This window comes from Amphibalanus amphitrite, unplaced genomic scaffold (assembly GCF_019059575.1).
Source record: "Amphibalanus amphitrite isolate SeventyFive unplaced genomic scaffold, NRLGWU_Aamphi_draft 000521F_arrow, whole genome shotgun sequence".
In the NCBI taxonomy this organism is placed as follows: domain Eukaryota; kingdom Metazoa; phylum Arthropoda; class Thecostraca; order Balanomorpha; family Balanidae; genus Amphibalanus; species Amphibalanus amphitrite.
The window spans coordinates 187,210-207,252 of NW_024882015.1; the positions used below are offsets into that span (position 1 = coordinate 187,210).

At 51.5% G+C, this 20,043-nt stretch overlaps 2 protein-coding genes across 12 annotated transcripts in view; one reads left to right on the forward strand and one right to left on the reverse strand.

The window, feature by feature from the left end:
• The first annotated feature begins 413 nt into the window (after nucleotides 1-413).
• On the forward strand, nucleotides 414-3,619 carry LOC122393181 (26S proteasome non-ATPase regulatory subunit 14). Of its 5 annotated transcripts, none has more exons than XM_043388965.1 (2): nucleotides 414-507; nucleotides 2,486-3,619. In XM_043388965.1, the coding sequence occupies exon 2, from the start codon at nucleotides 2,499-2,501 to the stop codon at nucleotides 3,432-3,434; it is 936 nt and encodes a 311-aa protein (XP_043244900.1). In that variant the 5' UTR covers nucleotides 414-507; nucleotides 2,486-2,498; the 3' UTR covers nucleotides 3,435-3,619. The 5 variants fall into 5 exon arrangements, with proteins under 5 accessions (XP_043244900.1, XP_043244898.1, XP_043244899.1 ...); XM_043388963.1 differs by having other exon boundaries at nucleotides 479-670; XM_043388964.1 differs by having other exon boundaries at nucleotides 497-545.
• A 685-nt stretch (nucleotides 3,620-4,304) lies between these two features.
• LOC122393190 (protein amalgam-like) overlaps nucleotides 4,305-20,043 on the reverse strand; it is a 51,993-nt gene continuing 36,254 nt past the window's right edge. Inside the window, exons 2-14 of one of the 7 annotated variants that reach the window (XR_006258651.1) lie at nucleotides 16,578-16,721; nucleotides 15,426-15,635; nucleotides 14,952-15,070; nucleotides 13,376-13,444; nucleotides 12,860-13,013; nucleotides 8,671-8,768; nucleotides 8,084-8,258; nucleotides 7,595-7,740; nucleotides 7,007-7,202; nucleotides 6,539-6,653; nucleotides 5,852-5,876; nucleotides 4,900-5,479; nucleotides 4,305-4,857 (exon numbers count right to left, since the gene is read on the reverse strand). Coding sequence is in view for 3 of the 7 variants with exons in the window: in XM_043389015.1 (XP_043244950.1) it covers nucleotides 6,553-6,653; nucleotides 7,007-7,202; nucleotides 7,595-7,740; nucleotides 8,084-8,258; nucleotides 8,671-8,768; nucleotides 12,860-13,013; nucleotides 13,376-13,444; nucleotides 14,952-15,070; nucleotides 15,426-15,635; nucleotides 16,578-16,721 (1,412 nt within the window). In the remaining 4 variants the exon portion in view is untranslated. Of the gene's footprint in view, nucleotides 5,480-5,851; nucleotides 5,877-6,538; nucleotides 6,654-7,006; nucleotides 7,203-7,594; nucleotides 7,741-8,083; nucleotides 8,259-8,670; nucleotides 8,769-12,859; nucleotides 13,014-13,375; nucleotides 13,445-14,951; nucleotides 15,071-15,425; nucleotides 15,636-16,577; nucleotides 16,722-20,043 lie in introns of all 7 variants that reach the window. The other 6 variants (XR_006258653.1, XR_006258652.1, XM_043389015.1 and 3 more) reach the window with 6 other exon arrangements.

Sequence of the window (20,043 nt, forward strand, 5' to 3'; positions counted from 1 at the left end):
CTCACTTTACCTAAGGGAAATAAACAATCAAACAAAGGGACATCGGGCCAATACACCAGAGTCATCAGGTCCAGCTGTCAAATTGACCAGCATGCATGTTTGTTTGTGAATTGTGTGCAATGTATGATATCTATGTAGGTACAACCTACTTACATCACAAGCCTTCCACATACCTACCTACAGCGCGCGGCGATTACGGGTTTTATCCTAAATGAATTACCTACGTCAGTCGTCAAACGATGTTTTCACGCTTAGCTAAGCCCCAACTTACATTTGGAATGATGAAAATTGATGTAATATACCAATATAGGAATTATGAGTGCAATAAACTCAGCAAATGCTGAGTTATATGATAATTGCGAGGATTGCAGTTGAATAGTGTTGCATTTCCTTTTCAACTACTTTATGTCAGCAAAATAAGAATCGCCAGTTGCGGCGCATGAGTGGATCCACATTTGTCCCTGACGCCAGTCATCGCCGGCATTAGCGAATTTATTTTGGCATTCTGTACGGAGTTCTACATTATATTGATATAGCCTTGTTTTGTAATTGATGTGTCTTTGTCTTGAACATATTATTTATTGAGTCGCATCATATATGTTGGTAGCATAAATCTCCTAAACGTTGCTGTGTTATTCGGCTTGTGAGACTTTCCTGACGTTTGTAAAAGGTAGGTAGAGTGTTTTTATATCACACTCTACCTACCTTTTGATATAGGTACCTTGATATAGGTACCTTGGTAGGTAGGTACGGTAAAACGTTGTTCCCTGCCTTCTTTTGTGCTACAACTAGGCAAATGATTATTTTCCATTGAATTGCAATGCAAGATTCCTATAGAGCCAATGCTCCCTTCCTACGCGATGAAAGAACTTGATTATATTTTGCTCAACGATAGTGAATAGATCCTTACGACTCATGTTGTAGGTCCTGAACTGAATTTCATTTGTTGTAATTTGATAAATATCACTTTAAATGGAACATAAATAATCCAAAGTCAGCACTTTTATGTCAGTCAAAACAGGAAGACCATGCATTATTTGATTAAAGTCAGTAAAGCTTTTAAGCAAGCACATTTTTTGGAAAAGGTTCAGACTTCTGGCTTGGTCCCCATTTTGGCTTACATGGAGCAATGAAGCTAAGGTACCCAGGCCACATTTGATGTCTCAGATGATAAAGATTCTACATGCTCTGGGCCAATGACGTTTGAAAATTGGAACGGCATTGGCTGGATGATGTAGAATCTTTGGTAGTCGTAAAACAGGTGTCACACTTCATAGACATTTAATGCGGCTCTAGTTACAATTTTGGACCAAAGTCATCTGTAATTTCCCTAACAAAATGCACAACTGTATCACAGGCTAAAATGCCAATTTCCAAATTTATTGCTGGTATGCTGAAAGCTTGGACTAAATTATTTGAGTTTCTAGTGCCAGGATTGTTTTAGGGTAGAAGAGTTAACAACAAAGAAAACAGCTCAGTGACTTTATTTTTTATTTTTTGTTAACTTGTTTGGTGATTGGTTATAAATTGAAATGTATATCATGCTCTCCCTTGGGGTAAAAAGGGACATCCTTTTGACAACCTCTGTATTTTTTGCTGGAATTTATTCTTAAGGGTACTTAGTTCATATGGCATCTGTGACTAAATTTTATATTTGCACTGCGACTCACATTTATTCTTTATTTTACAATGTATGTTATGTATGATTATGACCTGACTAATTTGACAAAAGCTTAATGTTTTAAATTAGATCTCTTTTTACATCTTAAAGCATTTTAGCCGGTCCCGTAGCTCAGTTGGTAGAGCGTTGGACTCCGCGTGGTGAGAGCACGCGTTCCCGGTTATAACAGTCCGGGTTCGAAGCGCGACGGGCGCTTGACATTAATGGGCCTCCTGACAGGTATGGTTGCGGTTGGTGGCAGGCCGTAGCCAGGAGAAGTCAGTGAGGGGACCGGCCGTGCGCGGCTATGTGCGCACGTTAAACCTTGGACTCTAAATTCTGCCATAGAACTGGAATTGCTCAATCGGAGGGTAGAGGGCAGGGTCACCGAACAAGCTTCGCTTAGCGGTGGGCGGTGGCTCTGTCCTTGTGAATCCTTCCTATCAAAAGGTTCGGACTAAATTTAAAAAAGTTAGGACTTTTTTCTGGGTTTCTGATTGAAACTGTAATGTCTAGTTTCCAGTAGTTATTTGGTACTGTACTGCAGGCAGTTCTTAGCTTCTTATCGAAACATGCAAGTCATGATTCTCTGACTACCTATATTTTACTCTCCAGGGCAGGGACCATGCCTGGAAACGATAGACCAAACACTGAGAGTGATCCATTGTAACCTGACCATGTGATCTGTACTGACCAGCCAGTCATGACATGAAATGCTCGAACTACCAGGCGACCTGTGTCGACACTAACCTGTACCCCGTGCTACCCATGCTGGTCTGATCGCACCCGCCCCCGCTGACCCCACGGCTCCTGTGTTTTCCCCAGGTGCTGTCTGGCCATGGACCGCATACTGCGGCTGAGCGGCGGGATGCCCAACCTGGGCCAGCAGGCGCCGTCCGGCGACGGGCCGACGGTGGACACAGCCGAGCAGGTGTACATCTCGTCCCTGGCGCTGCTCAAGATGCTGAAGCACGGCCGCGCCGGCGTGCCCATGGAGGTGATGGGTCTGATGCTGGGCGAGTTTGTCGACGAGTACACGGTGCGTGTGATCGACGTGTTCGCCATGCCGCAGTCGGGTACTGGCGTATCCGTGGAGGCCGTGGACCCGGTGTTCCAGGCCAAGATGCTGGACATGCTGAAGCAGACGGGCCGGCCGGAGATGGTGGTCGGCTGGTACCACTCCCACCCGGGCTTCGGCTGCTGGCTCTCCGGTGTCGACATCAACACCCAGCAGAGCTTCGAGGCCCTCTCAGAGCGCGCCGTGGCCGTGGTGGTCGACCCCATCCAGTCCGTCAAGGGCAAGGTGGTGATTGACGCGTTCCGTCTCATCAACCCGAACGTGATGGTGCTGGGCCAGGAGCCGCGGCAGACCACCTCGAACCTGGGTCACCTGCAGAAGCCCTCGCTTCCGGCGCTCATCCACGGCCTGAACCGGCACTACTACTCCATCTCCATCAACTACCGCAAGAACGAGCTGGAGCAGCGGATGCTGATGAACCTCAACAAGGAAACGTGGATGGACGGCCTCCAGCTGCAGGACTACCGCCAGCACTGCGACGTCAACGAGAAGACGGTGAAGCAGATGCTGGACCTGGCCGTCAACTACCAGAAGTCGCTCGAGGATGAGGAGTCCATGACGCCCGAGCAGCTGGCCATCAAGAACGTCGGCAAGATGGACCCCAAGCGCCATCTAGAGGAGAAGGTCGGCACACTGATGACGTCCAACATCGTTCAGTGTCTGGGCGCCATGCTGGACACGGTGGTGTTCAAGTGAGGGGGTCGGTGGTGCGGGAAGCGGGGAGCACCGCCGGGACTCGATGGGAAGGACGTGGAGAGCGCTCGGCGGCGCTCAGATGGACATTGTGTATCTCACGTCGCGCCTCATACAACGGCTGGTTTTCTCTCTGTGCTAATTTTAATGTAAAATGAATAAAGTGTTGGCTGAGCCAACGTATTGTACATTGATTTCCTTTTTGGACCATTATCCATTCAGCTCCGTTGGTCTTAAAATGCCGTTGTCACGTTTCTATACGATCCAGTATCGAATGGTTTTAACCGGGTAATGTAGAACAATCTGTCATCGACAAGTTAAAGGGACCCTCCCACCTTAACATTAGTTTTGAGTTGAGATAGCCAAGTTTGCGGCCAGGCTCAGAAACCACCATTTATCCTGGTCGCAACCCCCGCAGCTTTATGGTGTTCAAGAAATTTCTTTCCTTTACTTGCAGGGTGGGACCAGCGTGGTCCCTATCTCTTAACCATTACGGGAATCTGATGACGTCATCAGGCTTTCGAACGTCCGTTAAATGTTTGACTAAAACGTTTTGTAGCACGCGATGGAATATGCTGCTTTGCGCGCAACAAATGCCGCACTTTCAAATAAAGTCGCTAGGAACAGCGGAGATCCCAAAAAGTAAACAAAAGTAAAAGTCTAATATCTTGAAAACCGGTGAATATTTTTCGATGAAATTTGGTAGATATTCGTTTTTGCTCTTTCTGAACCGAGCGACATCACTTTCATGCCAATTCATTAACTTTTTTGAAGGTGGGAGGGTCCCTTTAAGACGATCATTATACGACATTGCCAGTCTCAAACGTGCTAGGATGGCCGTCGGGAACGTATGAAGTACTTGAAAAAGACCCCTTCGAAACATCGATGGACGAAATGTATTTTTTATCGATGATACGAATTCGATACGTCAATGCGTGCATTCACTCCGACAAAGATATAATACAAACGCACCGATATAAATGCATGCCAAGGACACACAAGCACGCTTCGGTTGTGAAGCATAGGTAGCTTTCGTTGTACGACATTCCATGTGCTCACCGATTCACCCAGCCTACAGTGTAAAGCGATGACATTCACAATAGCATTTAGTATCTCTCGCCCGTCGATGGCAGTTTCGACCAGTTCAAATCAATGAATCGAACGATCCATACAGAACATGACGGGGGCACGGGCAGATAAAAGTTCACACCCCTAGCCCTCGTTGTTTCTTCAACCCGCACAGTGCCTTCAAACACCGAGAACTCAACTCAATGTTTTCTCCTCAGCCTCACTACTGCCGCACTCACATACACTTACATCCGCACTCATCCTTGGCACACGTTCCAACAATATAGAAACCATCACAGTTGCACCGGTATCGTGTGTGCGCGCGCGCTCTGTCCACATCGTCTCTGTCCCAGTTCACATTGTCTCTGTCCCAGTTCACGTCGTCTCTGTCCCAGTTCACATTGTCTCTGTCACCTATGTGGTCGCAAGAGAACCGTCGCGGCAACAGGTGGCTCCTCAGCCGGCGGTCCGACAGCGGTTCTGGTTGCTTAGCAACGAAATAACACTACCCGGCTACGAAAAGCAACTTCAGTTCGTCGTCAGACATTGGGTAACACAGCTGCTTGATGTAATAGCTGGTTGCCTGGCAACAGCAGTGACAGCTGGTTGTTTGGAAGCTACAGTTGCCGCTGGCGGCGGCTGTTAGTTGTCTGACAGCTGAACAGTTGTCTGGTAGCTGAGCAGCTGGTTGTCTGGCAGCTGGGCAGCAGCTATCTGTCAGTAGCCGCTGTGCCGATGGCTCTGTGCCGGTGCCGACTGAGGGCCGGGCTGGACGGCTGGTCTCCGAGGAGCGGCTCCACTGGCCGCTCCGCCGCGGCTCCGCGCCCCGCCAGCGCCGCCCTCTGCAGAGACGGCCTACGTCACGTTACGTCTCAGAGACGTCACGCGGCAGGCCGTGCTCAGAAGGGCACGTCACGTCCTCCCATCTCCTCGCTGAAGAGGACGTGCGCGCTGACGTGGCACAGGATTCTCTTTCCGACCTGCGGAGCAGAAGATGGACAGTCAGCGGCTGCGGGGAGCGCGTAGTCCAGCTTGCGACATACTCCTGATAGGCTGGCATTTAAGAGCGCATTTAAATGCATAAATGAGATACGCTGTGAGGCGGAATAGTACCTACTTTTTATGGCATTTACGCCTGCCTCACTAAATCTTTTGACTTTTGCACCTTTACGTTTACACGGTATGTTACACCCTCCGGAAACATTGCTACGCTCTAAATGGGTGACATGTCAATCGTTCGCAGAGCGCCGACGAGGCAGGGCCTTATGGCTGATTCCTGATAAACACATACACCTACTGAGGCCCTCCGATGCACGCTCCATGCATGGTTAGTTGGCAAAATCGCCACTCACCTATTCAAAGCAGGGTGTTGGCAGTCTGAAAAATACGGTTATTACGGGTTAATAAGCGGGACATGGAACAGAAAACGCCAGCAATTGATGTATGTTGCGATCCGAATGATATGCACTGTCTGCTAAAAACAACTACCGTTGCGGGTAAATACAGTCCTCCTCTCAGTACGTGGTAGATACCTATCGCACATTGAGACGAGGGCTGTATGCGTACGTAAAATGGGTAAAGGGTACACAGTTTATGCCGTTTTTTTTTACATATCAATATGCGAGCAATACCCAATACGAAGGGTAAGAAATCTGACCCGAAATTGTCGCATCTTTAGTATGATTTATGACTCTGATACACCAATTTTGAAGTTGTGGCCTGTGAATCTGTTTTTGTGAGCGGTGTGGCAAACGGATACAAAACGAGGTTAGTCACTGTGGGTAGTGCGAGTGGCACAATCTCTGAACGACCTTCACTGCCGGGGCACAAACAACAACAGTTAGTGAATGGAAAAAATCTCAAACAAAACACTCAGCAAACGAGCATGTTTGGCGAAAACACCACACATTCCATCGACTTTGACCAACTGGAGAGCAGTTCGAACGGACCATTAGGTAAGCATCGGAACTGAAAGGTCCAGGAGGATGACCTCCTCACCTCAGGCTCACTTCACAGGTGAGGGAAAAGTGAGCACTCACCTCATAGGTGATTACTAGAAAAAACTCGACAGGATGGCGATGAGAAGGATGGGCGTGAGCTTTAGCCGCGCTGCCGCGTCGCTGGCTGTCTTCGACTCGGCCAGCTTCGGTGGCGCTGCAACGAAAAAAAACGGAAGCTTTAGTGTCAGGAATAGCCACCAGGGGTGCTGATTATAAGAAAATCAGGCACCGGTGCCGAACAGTCAATATCATGAATATTGAGCATAGAACCCTCGGAGGTCACGTATTGCGACTCGCCCTGTTCGTTGCCCTTCCTCCTTGCCCTTGCCCTCCCTGCCCTCACCCTCCCTCCCTCTCCCTCCCTCCTTCCCTCCCTCCCTCTCTCCCTCCCCCGCCCTGCCTCCCTCCCTGCCCTCACCCTCCCTCCCTCCTTCCCTCCCTCCCTCACCCTCCCTCGCCCCCCTCACCCTCCCGTTGACCGGGCGCTGTCCATCCGGCGCCACTCACCCTGAGTGATTTTCAGCTCTCCGTCCGTGATGCTGAAGTAGACATCGGCCGGCGGTGTCCAGCCGTACTGGTTGCGCGCGGCCACCCGCACCAGGTAGGTGGTGTTCTCGTTCAGTGGCGACAGCTGCTGCTGACCCTTTTTGGAGACGGAGCGGGATGTGACGGTGGGTACTCGCCGGATCTCGGGGAAACCGGCCTGTCGAGGAAGGGGGGGGGGGGCAGAGTCAGTGCTGGGAGGGTGAGGTCGCGTTATGCATGGCATATATCATAAAATGTACCCTCAGTTTTTTCAGGACTGCAGTTCTCATTGGACACGATTCAGCCAGTCTCCCGTGATGGTCTGTCGTTCAATTAAGAGCTCAGTTCCGTCGCAAGACCTCTGTCCTCACGCTTTCCCCACGACGTCCGCAGTATTATCCGCCCCCAAAACAGCAGCAGACGGTTGTAATGTGACCGACAGTATGACTGATGGTGAGACTGTGTAACGGATAGTGCGACGGAATCTGTGCCGTTACGTACCGGCAGCAGCGGCTGCAGCGTCACGGATTGTGTAACGGCGTGACAGTGAGACACCGTAACGTTACGTACCGGCAGCAGCGGCTGCAGCGTGACGGACGTCTCCTCCACCGTCGAGTAGCTGATGAACTCCCAGGTGACGGTGGTGCTGCTCTGACCTCGTCCACTCTCTGCCTCGCTGGGCTTCCCCAGGTGCAGCTCCACCGGGCCCGGCAGACCTGCAGGACGCGCACAGAGTGAAGGAACAGCCGACATCGCGTGGTACACGGTTACAGGTAGCTGCTTCTTATTCAGCACTTATCACAAAGTAATCTGTCAAAGATTCAGAGGACAGTGAACGGTAGTCGTTACTTTAGTGATTTGTGTACCCTTAGGCCGTAATATCTACCACGAATGACTTGAGTCGACTCTCTCATTAATTGTGCATTGTGAAATGCCAGCAAGCATACTTCTGATTTTATTCTATCAATTTTTCAGCTTTACTACTTTTCAGGTCTCGCAGCGATCACACAAAACGGTGATAGTACGGCCCTGTCAGTGCCTCTCGCCAACGCTCCGTACCTGTCAGCGTGATGTGGTTCTCGTTCTGTCCCAGCTGGTTCTTGGCCCGGCACGTGTAGTTGCCAAAGTCCTCATCCTTCACGTCACGGATCCTCAGCGAGAAATAGCGGCTGGACACGGCAGTTTCGTACCGGGAACTGATGGGCAGATCGTGACCGTTCCGCTGCCAGATCACCTGGCGGACAAAATCAGAAACACAGTTACGACAGGTGGCGCTGCGAGCGTCAGGTGCCTGGCTGCTCTCGAGGTGAACAAACAGGTTTCGACGTCATGGGCATTCACGTCCCATTCATTCATGTTTCAAGCACGGCGACGATAGCTTTGCTATATAATCGTCGAATTCATCTGATCTGTGGCTCTCGGGCAGTGGCTTCTGGCTAGTACAGATGGCAGCTTACGCTCACCTATAGGCTCGGAGCCATGACTGGTCGGTAAGCTCACCTCCGCTTGGACCGAAGAGGGCTTGTCTTGTCAGATCGAAAGAACCTAGCCAAAAAAGTCAGCTTGGAGCCAAAATAAGTCCGTTGAATTAAAATAAATCCGGGACTTGACAGCAGGTCGGAGTCCAGCCTAGTCCGTGAGCTCACCTCGGCTCGGGGGTTGGCGAACACCTTGCAGCCGACCTCTGCAGTCATACCGTGAGCGGTCCGGACCACTCCCGTGTCCTGGGCGATGTATGGCGCGTCTGCGGACATAAGACGACACCGGTGAGAACAGAGATAGCACGGAGGCGGTACGGTACAGGGTGAGTTCGAGGGAAAGATGCAAGGTGGACATAGGGGACCGAAGCAAGGAATACATTTGACTGCGTCTGGGCGAAGGTGAATGTTCTGAAATGCAATTGAACGAATGAATGAATGAAACAAAATAAGACTGACAACACCGGTCACCATTCCCGTTTACACTGTAAATTGCATTAGTACTACGATATCTCCTTCAGGGGCTTCAGAACTATATATAGGCATGGCAGTTTCCGAACAGTCAGTCAGCCACTTCAACCATCTGTTCGCCAGATGAACCTCCTACGGTAGAACACGGACCCCTTGGTGTCCCCCCCTCCGTCCACCCCCGCCGTTCCGATCCATTTCCAGCAGACAGTCCTCTTTCTTCCGAACCCAGTCTCCCTTCTCTACCTCTCCCCGATCTCACCCCAGAGTTCAGAGACGCCGCCGCAGTCGGCCGAGAGGGGAGAGGAGTCTGGGACATGAGAGAAATCTGATACAGGAAACACCGGCCGGTCGTCTGCGGATTCTCAAAGTTCGAGCCAAGGCCACGGCGATGAGGGATCGTGGGCGAGGTTGGTGGTTGGGGGGGGGGGGGGCTCGGGGCGTATAGGTGCATTTCCTGTAACGAGCATTCGAGATTCATAACAAGTGAACCCCGTCAACTTGAGTCTAAATCATCTTATGTGTATATATATGCATTATGCATGATACATGTGATACATTAGTTCGCAGTTATTTTTGTATTCATTTTAGTTTCCTTGACGGCAAATTGATCGCATGCCTATTTTCTTCCACTCAAACGGTGAAGTAAACGTAAAAACATCTAAATATGCTGTTTCAATTTCGTCACGTCCAGATGTTCTGAAAAATAAACACCGCTTAGATGCTTTTGAAATATGTAAGAATTTCGACCTTCACCGCAAATCGAGCAAACGATTTACGATTAGCGACTTGTCTGGAAGCGACTTTCATCACAAACAGCTCCAAGTTCGTGACCTTCATCCCAATGTCGTGGCAGGAGGCCGGTGCTCGGCTTTAGATACGCATCTATCGGCTCTCCCCTCTGATCTGTTTCCGTTCCAGCGCCTGACCCGGACAGACAGAACACTGGGGGTGAGTGACATTTGACACTGCCAAAGACCTACGCCACCAGCCGGTGAATATAAAGTGACCTATGAAAGCACCGACCGGGCACTTTAAAGCGCCGACTGCTCTGCGTCTAGCCATGTGGTTGATCTCGTAGAAGATCAAGGAAAAGAAGGGACCTCACATACAAACGGCCAGCTTCTGCACAAGCGACCCCCAAATGATTCCATCCGAAAAGGAAAAGATCCATACAACGCTTGCCAGCTTTTGGCAGCATTTTCTCGAGTTTCGTCACACGAGGTCAGTATTCTGCGCTACCTAGCGCTGTTTGAACTTGATCCGGATCCGTCTGACCCCGTGTTTGACCGCTGTTCGTCACTCAGCGAGTGGCAGTCTCAGACGAGTCTCACACTGAACTCGGATGTTATGACAAACGGCGTCGATTTATCACAGCTCTGCGCCGGCCGAAACCCATCCCCTTGAGACGTCTCGGCTTCCGTCCGACCTGCCCACGTGCAGGCCAGCTCCGGCGGGGGCGGGGGCGGGGGCGGCGGCGCGGCGGGCCGCAGTCCGCGCGGCGCCGTGTGACGGGTCTGGGGAGCGGCAGACCCCACCGCTGACTTCCCTGAACTGCACGGTGTGTCACCGGTCAGTGGTCAGTGCTGTCATCTCTGACGGCCGCCGGATGGCTGACTTCATTGTACTCCGATGTAAGTGCAGTGGGAGGACGTAACCAGTGGGCTCTGACCTCACCTCACCTCACAGTGGTGAGAATGAGGAAAACTCGTTGGAGGTCAGGCCGATAGCGCCAATCCCGTCCGGTGGCATCACCACAATCACGGTCACACTATACCGCTTCCGTCATCCAACGGCGGTCAACGGGGCGCGTTGGTCGCCGGCTCATCAGAAGTCGAGCTATCTTATGTACTGGATCCGGTCGGGTCCACCCCCGTGTCGATAGGAAAACGGAAGACGCCACCACAGTGCTCCGGATGAACCCCAGGGAGGATGACAGAGGCTAGTTGAGCTCACGTCCTGCTGATATGCAGAGCCGGAAGGGTGTTCGACCCCCGCCCTGCCGTTGTGACATTTCCGCACTGCTGGGGTGCTTGACTGCGTATGGGTTGATAGTGAAGAGAGACTGGTGAACAGTAGAACGGCCACTCAAACACGGCAATGAATCCAATGTTGAATCCAATCCAGAGGAAGTTGATCTACTGCAGCGCGAGGACGCATGATCGGCATTCGGTACTAAAGGCTGACAACTAGAACGGCTGTTCATTGGTTTGGTAAGCTTTCTTTCTATCTCATTTGGGCAAGGAGAAAGCAAACCACCATTGCTGAAATGACGGAGTTTGATTTGCTGCCTCTGCGTATTCTACACTGAAAGCAAGGCTCTCGAGCGCACGACCTTTCTTTCCCTCCAACCGGGTATCCAACTATGCAGCTCCCCAGCATGACCCGTAGCATGCGCCTTGAACCTTCCGCCGTCGGCAGCTGCGTCGGACGCTCACCCCTGTCAACCAATTCGTCACAACCGACCCTCACCGCCCGCTCGCCTCCACCCCTGCACCGCTCCGCGCACGGACGGGCCAAGTGCGCCGTCTGCGTGCCGCGGCGCGGCGGTGACATGCCACGGCGCAGTCGCGGCGTACCCGGCGCATTCGGCGCTCTGCCGCGGTGCCAGCAGTAGACGGAGAGGCGACCAAGCGTGACTCAACAGCTCAAGAGGAGGGGCAGAGAGGGGCGGGGTGCCACCTCGCAGTCGAAGGTGTTCACACTCACAGTGTGGTACCCTCGGCGATGACCTGAGTATGACCGCCGGCAATGGGTGACTGACCCGGCGCCGCCCTCTGGGTGTGTGGAGGAAGGGTGTGGATTGTCCCCCCGGGTGTGGGGAGGGGTGCAGATTCTCCAGGGGAGGGGAGGGGAGGGGAGCCAGGTGGGTCGTCTGTCGGCACCGGCACGTGGCAGACAGACAGAGCAGTTACGGCGGTCAGCTGAGTCGGCTGCTGGTCTCCGGTGATGGAAGAGAGGGAGAGGGAGGGATAGAAGGAGAGAGAGGGAGAGGGAGAGAGAGAGAGAGAGAGAGAGAGAGAGAGAGAGAGAGAGAGAGAGAGAGAGAGAGAGAGAGAGAGAGAGAGAGAGAGAGAGAGAGAGAGAGAGAGACGACAGGAGCCGTCAGGAACGGGCGTTCAGGCATAAGGACTAAGGTGTCGGTGAAAAGTCGTCACTGAACATCCACAGAGATAAGCAGCAGCCTAGGAAGACGAGACTTTGGGCTCCTGTGAATACCAGAGAAATTCCAGCTTCCAATCGGCGCCAATATATAAAAATAACACCCTCGGAGCACTACCCATCCCGTCGTTCAGCGGTATTCAGGGTGGCAGACGGACCTGAAGACCGTTTGTCACCGCACAATGCCGCCCTGTGACCGAGTCAGCGGACCTCGACCACCCCGACGTCACCCCGAGGTCACCCGAGGTCACCCCGCTGACCGCCGCGCCTGACATTTGACCCCGGAGAGACAGGAGAGTCGAACCTGTTCCGCGGAGACAATCAATGGACAGAGTGAGGCAACTAGCAGGAGGCCTTTGTTAGTATACGCGCACGGATGGGGTATATTTATGGGCCAAGTCTGTTTGGAATACCTTGAGCAGTGAGCAGTTGGATATCCGACATGAGACAGAGAAAGTGGTTTGCCATGGGTCACCAGCTGTTGAAAAGGGCGAGAGAAGGGCCAGACAACCCTTCTAGCCCCGTCCATGCACAGTTATTCATTATTTTGTATGTTCAGTATGAGACATCAGACAATAGGTATCTCCTCGCTTCAGCATTTAATTGATATATTTGTGTGTTCCAATTCCAAGTAACTTCGCCACGTCGATCCTTTTGCCCACTATGATCATTTACGATGTTTCTCTTATAACTAAAGCACTAACGTTCGACCCGGTCCGGTACTCACGAGTAACCTCCAGTTTGGCGGTGAGCACGTCCGGCTTGCCGACGCCGTTCTGCGCCGTGCAGGTGTAGGTTCCCGTGTGCCGCGGCTGCACCGGGTCCAGGGAGAGCGCCACGCTCTTGGAAGGGTTCTCCGGCAGGAAGGCCATGTCGTCACCCTGCGGCAGGAGGTGACGATATGTAGACGACATGGAGACAAAATATTTCAGGAACTTTCGGTAATGTTTACCTCTATGCAATGCTGTTAAGCGTTAAAAAAAAAAATGTGAGCCTTACAACCAAAATTCAACCTTACAGCAAGTACCCAATCATCTTAAATGAGGTCGGATCACAATCAAATGATAACATATATGAACGGGATACCAACACTGAGCATCGCTATTCACATTAAGCATGAGTGCGTAAATGATTAACTAAAACGGTACGAGACACCCGTTTCTAAGCGGTTTTATCATGCCATGCCGCACTGACGCCCTAGCACCAGTAAAAAATCGCTAAAAAGAACAAAATCAGCTCGTACCTCGGGCGTGCTCGTTGGCGCTACTGGGTCTCCGTTCTCAACATACGGTCCCTCGGCGTCAGGAGTGGGCTGCAAACAGGCAAACACACACAAACGTACAGACAAACACCAGCGCAGCGGCGGCGGACCGGACAACTAAGCGAGCGGCCCGACGAGACAAGAGACGTGACATAAGACGGACACGGGACGGGACACGGGACGGGACACGGGACGGGACACGGGACGGGACACGGGACGGGACACGGGGAAAGCCATGGGACAGGACACAGAGCAGGATACGGGACGAGACACAAGACGGGAAACGGAGTATGGACACGAGACGGGACGCGAGACAGGACAAAGAGCGGACATGGGCATGGTGCTAATGCAACGTAGACATAAAATAAAGCAGGGAATGGATATTACACCAAGACAGTGATAGAACACTGAAAGGACGTGGATAGGTTTCGAGAACCTGCGACATCATCTACCGGTCTCAGGGAACCTGGCCGCCGAGGCGCAGACCGCAGCCGGTAGCGATCACGAAACGATAACAGAGATAACACAATCGCCAGTGTTTACGGGATGAGGTTCCGGCTATCGACGGAGGCTGGCCGCGAGGTTTGAAAGTTTCAACAGCGACGAAGGACTGATGACTCATTCTCTACGGCGTGATGGTGTTTTGATTGAGAGATTTCTTCTAAACTGCGCAGCTTTTGGTGGACAATTGAAGTTCACAGGCACGCGAAATGGGTAAAACATTTTGTGTTACTCGGCAGGCAGCATCGACGTGATTCTGAACGACTGTTAAAAGGGCTAGGATAATTTTTACACGGCAGAAATAGGGAGTGGTAACGGCATAATATGGAAGGTAGTAGGTATAGAAACACGGATTATGGAGTGATAGCGGTTTCTGTGAAGGCAGTCGGAGTTATATGTCATTGGAAACGATACAATACGGGATGAAAGAGGTGTAATACGGGATATCAGCAGTACAACACGAAAAACGGTGCACTAAGCGTAGAACCAAACGGCACCAAAGACCAACGAATGACATGGAGCTGTTCAGATGGCCCATTGCAAAGCGTCATGGCATGCAGCCTCTGAGCGAACACAACCCGGCAGGCTGAGCGACAGATACATGTGCGGCAATGTTTGTAGTGAGATGATCAGCTGAGATCATACTATCGATCCCGGACGACAAACAGCAGACACGAACTGTGGACCGCTGCAGAGGACGCAGCTGTTGGTGCGCTCAAGGAAACGCTTAGCACAAACAGCGTGTGGGATATTGAGAGTTGTTCCAAGGACCAATATCTCACGCCGCATTTTGTGCAGAGTTGAATATGATATGGGAGAGAGTCGACACTCAGTCATAGGAGTGTCAACTCTCAGCTTAAAGAGTGCCGACAATCGCATTCATGAGCCAAACGAGTACCAAACACCGGCACCCGAAAATAGCATCGAAAGAAGTGCCGTCTTTATAATTTAGGGAGTGCGCACCCTTGAATTTCCGTCAGTTTCGCCGCTCAGCACAATGAGATCGCACTCTGCCGGCACTCGCTCGGCACTCCTTACGCACTCTTTTGGCACTCACCAGTTTGGACCAGGTGATGGTGGGCTCCGGGTTGCCGTCCGCTCCGCAGATCAGCTCGAAGGACTCTCCCTCGCGCACCTGGAAGTGGTCGGTGTCCAGGGGGTGCAGCTTGGCAGGCCCTGTGGGTAGAGACTCGTTATACGGGGGATATGGGAGTGGTGCTACAAGGATTCCATTGTTGGATTCTGCCGTTGAATACATAAATTCACGATTCTCAAATGTACGCGCTACAAGCATATTAGCAACGAACGGGAATAGGCATTGGTGAATCGGTTTGATTTACTGTCGCTAGATGTCACTAGCTTATAGCCCCGGAAGGTATGCTGCGCCGCATATCATGAACGATAATTTCGCGCCACCGGGCATGACAAAGCCCTCAACAATAAAACAAGATATTGATTATGCGATGTCATGATCACCAAAACCTACAAAGTGACGTACTTAGTAGTCCCATGGTGCGCCTCATCTACTCACACTTTACTGAGACAGTATGCTCGAGCTCGATGGGGTCGGGTGTGACGGCCACGATACAGACGTAGGTGCCGCCGTCCCCGGCCGTCACGTCCGTCACGCGCAGCTCGTTATTGGGCCCCAGGTGGACGCGCTCGTCCTCGCTGATCTTCATCGAGCCCGTGAACAGGATGATGTTGGGCCTCTTCTTCCACAGTACGATGATGTCGCCGGCTGTTGGGAAAAGGGAAGTGTGTCAGCACTCAGCGCTGATGGGGAGACCGCAAAGCGGAACCTGGTGAGGGGAGCTTAAATGATAAAATATATACCACGTACATTGAAAAGGGACGAATTTACGACGAAAAATGGTTAACAGGAACTTGACACCGTTCGAATAGGTAATTTTTTGAACTTGCCAACTTAACCATTTAAACGGTCTAAAAAAAAAACTCAGAATGATTTGGCAAGTTAGCATGGTGATTGTGCTAAGTCTTATGTCGGAGGAGTTCGCCAGTTATGAGACCCCGGTTGGATCGTCTTGAAGTCCGGGCCACAGGGGATTGTTGTCTTGGTGCGGTTTCCGCAGGGGGCGATCACCCGGTGGGGTTCGCACCCATTACCCAGCAGGAGGCCACCCTTCCCACGCGGCGCGCCAGGCCTCTAGACGGATCACCAGGGGCCCTGTGAGGCCTCCCGACTGAGGCGAAATCGCCGGCATGCCTCGGTGCCCTGTGAGCGCCTACATTTGAATCTTAAGCGGTTCCGACGGATGCGCAAGTGAAAACAATAGATCTGGGAAGATTCAGAGAGTTCGGCACGTGGCTGGCGAATAGCGGTGGCGTGGCTTCGGCGGGCGGAGCCAGAGATAAACAAAGGTTCGTGATATGACGCTGACGTCACAGTTTAGAAATCCAAACACCGCTGGCCAACCCGTCGGGCGCAGATCCGATGCCACCCGTCGGCCCTGCGCTACAGTAGCCGGCAACACTGGCCAGCCGTCTGTCACGGCCGCTTTATAATTACACCGACTGTGTATGGGAGGACCGCGAACTTGGCGGGCTTCCTACTACAGTCAACTTCGTCCAAAGAGAAGGAAACAGATGACATGAGGTAGGCACTCGTAGACGTCACCCCTCGTCTATTGTAATCGTGTTGTAGTCGTTTGTTCCTACTTACCTCGCTCGCTCTCCCATTGGCACGGCAGGCTGATGTTGGCTCCCTCTCGTACGACGAGCGACTCGGACTCAGAGACCATCTGGGCGTCATAGATGGCCAGTTCCTCTGGGTACGGTTCATCGTCCTGGAGCTGTGGCGCGCCTCCTGAGGAAAAAAAAACAGTGGTAGGTTAGTATGGGGTTGTTGTGCAAAAGTGGGATACGACAACTAGTTATGCGAGAAAGGTAGGATGGGGTTAACCGTAACGACAGGTATGTACAGTTCAGTGCACCTTTCCGAAGACACAACGGGACGGAACGATCAGGGTAGTGGTCATTGCAGACGGATAGGTTTCACTTAAAGCCATGGCATTGTTGAGATTTATCAATATTTTAGTGATTTAAATGCCAAACCAAATTAGGCTAATGTTCGCTGAAGTAAGCATTAACGTTTCCCAGACCGCAACCGGAGTTCGTTTGCTAACTCCACTCCGCAGAAAACCCTGGAGCCATTTGTACCCAAATGCGTCACTTGTGTTCGCTCCGGGGGCTCAGGGAAGGCTGCCAAATCAGGTGAGTCTGTTCCATCGGCAGCCAACTCTCTGGCGACGCAAACGGACGGGTTCCGGTATCAACTCAGAGCATCACTGGACGCCAGCCCTCAGTCTGGTATGTTAAATATTCTACCAAACAGGGTGCGGCCTTTGGCGGTCATGAACACCCCTTTATTCATGTATGCGTCAAGAGCGATGTTAAATAGCGTCCGATGCAGTGACGGCAGGACTCCGGAGTCACCTCCAAAGTCATTGGAAAACGTTTGAATTACACCCAGGGCGTCGCAGCAATGTGTCTTACATAAACCAGCCAAATAGCGTCCATGAGTAGGGGGCGAGCAGTCAAAACAAGCTCGTAAATTATAAAAAAAAATATAAATAAACGTACGAAAAATAACACCAACTTTACCCTAAACTAGCCATCGTAAGGTCTCCGGATGGAGCCCGATGAATCCAGATGTGTAGGCACGCCATACCATCGGTATTCAGCAATAACCCTAACTCAGCATTCCACCCAGCACTCCTGTCTCCCCGCGTCGCTCGTCTGAAGTAAACACGTGTCCATCAGGGGCGCGGAGGTTCCCGGCTATACACTCTGGTTCCCGACGTGTCACAACTCTGTCAACGGCATGGCAGCGAGCTTCTCCGCTGTGTAAACCGCGCTTTACCTCTACTATCCACCGCAGTGTAAACCGGGCTTTACCTTCACCGCCCGCGGCCCGGGGATTTAAGTGACAGGTATGATGCACATTTCCAGACGAGATGCTGTCGAAGGAGAAAGGTGATGGACGCGAACGGCTGCCGAGAATAACTTTGCTCATGACAGTAACATGTACTCCACGAGCTTGTTGACATGTCGAAAAGTATAGTAATTAATCCTAGTATGCCACTGTTTGACAGTAGGTGTCATTTATTGCCTGACACAAATAAGTCTAATTGTGGGTCATCCGAGTACGTTTGTGTGAAGCTTCAGTGCCTCCATACACTGAGCTTGAGCGGAGAAGACAATCGACGTCCGCTGATATACCAAACCTGAACCCGTTCAATCCCCCGGGTCACCGTCCTACGCAGGTGACTCGTGGCGTGACTCGTGATGTCATGTGGCATCGTCACACGATGGACTGACGCTGCCAGGCTTAGTGGATTTCCGCTGCCCAACTGAGATGGGTAGCGGGAGACGGCAGCGACGGCGACGGCGGCGGCGGCGGGCGTGGCGACTATAATAGCCCTCCTGGCCCAGAACCAACAACAGCACAGGCCCAGCCAGCCGTATTTTAATAAGGCCCGCAGCAGGGCATCGGAGGTGCCGGCAGATGAGAGTCCAGACACCTGAGCGCCACATCAGAGCGTCCGCCGAGCCGCCGGCCGCGACTGGGTGCAGGAGCAGCTACCCCGGATGTCACATGACAGACGCACCGCGGTGACAGTCAGAGTCGTGACAGCGGTGACAGTGTTATGACAGAGGATGCCGACAGACAGGTGTCAGAAACGAGACAGAAAATGGGCCGCTTAGTGTCTTACACCACAGGAACTGCAGGGGCAGTGTACACTTTACAGCCGTCACCACGAAATTAATTATTTAAAAAGACGCTTAATGCGTTAGCTGCTCAATATGACACGTTTGTCGGGACGCATGTTGGGTGCTGGCAGACTAAAATAGACGGAGGAAAATTAACACGTGTGCACAGGTCTGGTGAATTATCGACGACGCTCACTTTAAGCTCTCACTGACTGCACTTTTACGCTAGTTTATTGGTCCCAGACAGCATCTGTCGATGTGAGATCTCAGCAAATCTGCAGGGTTTGGGAAGTTCAGCAGAGACTGATGGGATGTTCACATCACCAGCTCTTGCCACGTGTCCAACAGGGCAAGGCGGAACTAAATTAGGGAGGGAAGATGGAATGTCTTGGAGAACATGAGTGACACAGATGTGCCAGGATGGGACCCAACCCACCAGATTGAGCTGTCTTGCGGGCTGTTATAACGTACAAATGGGACGCAGGAAGTCCACATAAAAGTGTGCGAAAACAACGTAGTTATCGATCATCGAGGAAAGAAGATATTCGTTTAATATCCTCGCCTTTTCCCTTACATTGTGCAGTAGGGGAGAGCGGGGAGAGTTGTATCATGTCCAAGTTGTATCAGGATGAATTGTGCCAAACTTATCCAATGGATGGCGCTCGCGACACGACCAGCCGACGAGGTTTTCCGGGCGCCATCTTTCCCTGTTCTGTCTTGTGGCTGAGTGGACGCGTCTCGAGGTGAGAGCCGATTTAATGTTTTTTTAATGTCATTCTGAAAAAATAAGTTGCAAGAAAATGTGTGTTCTGGGCATTAAGATGTGCCCGAATTTGAAAGATCTCCGTAGCGGTGGTGAGGGTAGGTTCTAGGGCTGCGTGAGTGAAAACGGATTTCTCCAGCTGTCCGCTGTTTTTTTAGCACGAGGATGTTTTTTCCAAGATGGCGGCTAGGTACATGTTGTATCAGAGCCGGGTGGGGTATGTTGTAACATGTATGTGTGTATGTATGTATGGGTATGTTGCTTTTGATCGCGAAAGCTAAGCCCTGGCTCGCGTTTGTAGGTAGCTAGTCAATGCTCGTTCCATTTCGGCACAATGTGTTGGCTTCTTTGCTCTTAACGGGCCACTTTTGCGTCTAGTCTGTTGATGTTTCGTTCGGATTGCATGGACCTAAGTTTGGTCTAATAAAGTGAAGCCTTTGAGCATACCTATACATTGTATTAACCCCATTTAATGTTGTTGTTATGTTCAAAACCAGTAGCAAGCACACTCCCTGAAACGTGAAATAGTGATACAAATTACCCCACCATGTGATACAACTCACCCAAGCCATGGGGCAAGTTGTATCAAAAACATTGTTCTATTCGGGAGACCGTAGAAGAAAAACTGGTAGATGTAGCGGAAAAGTTACTT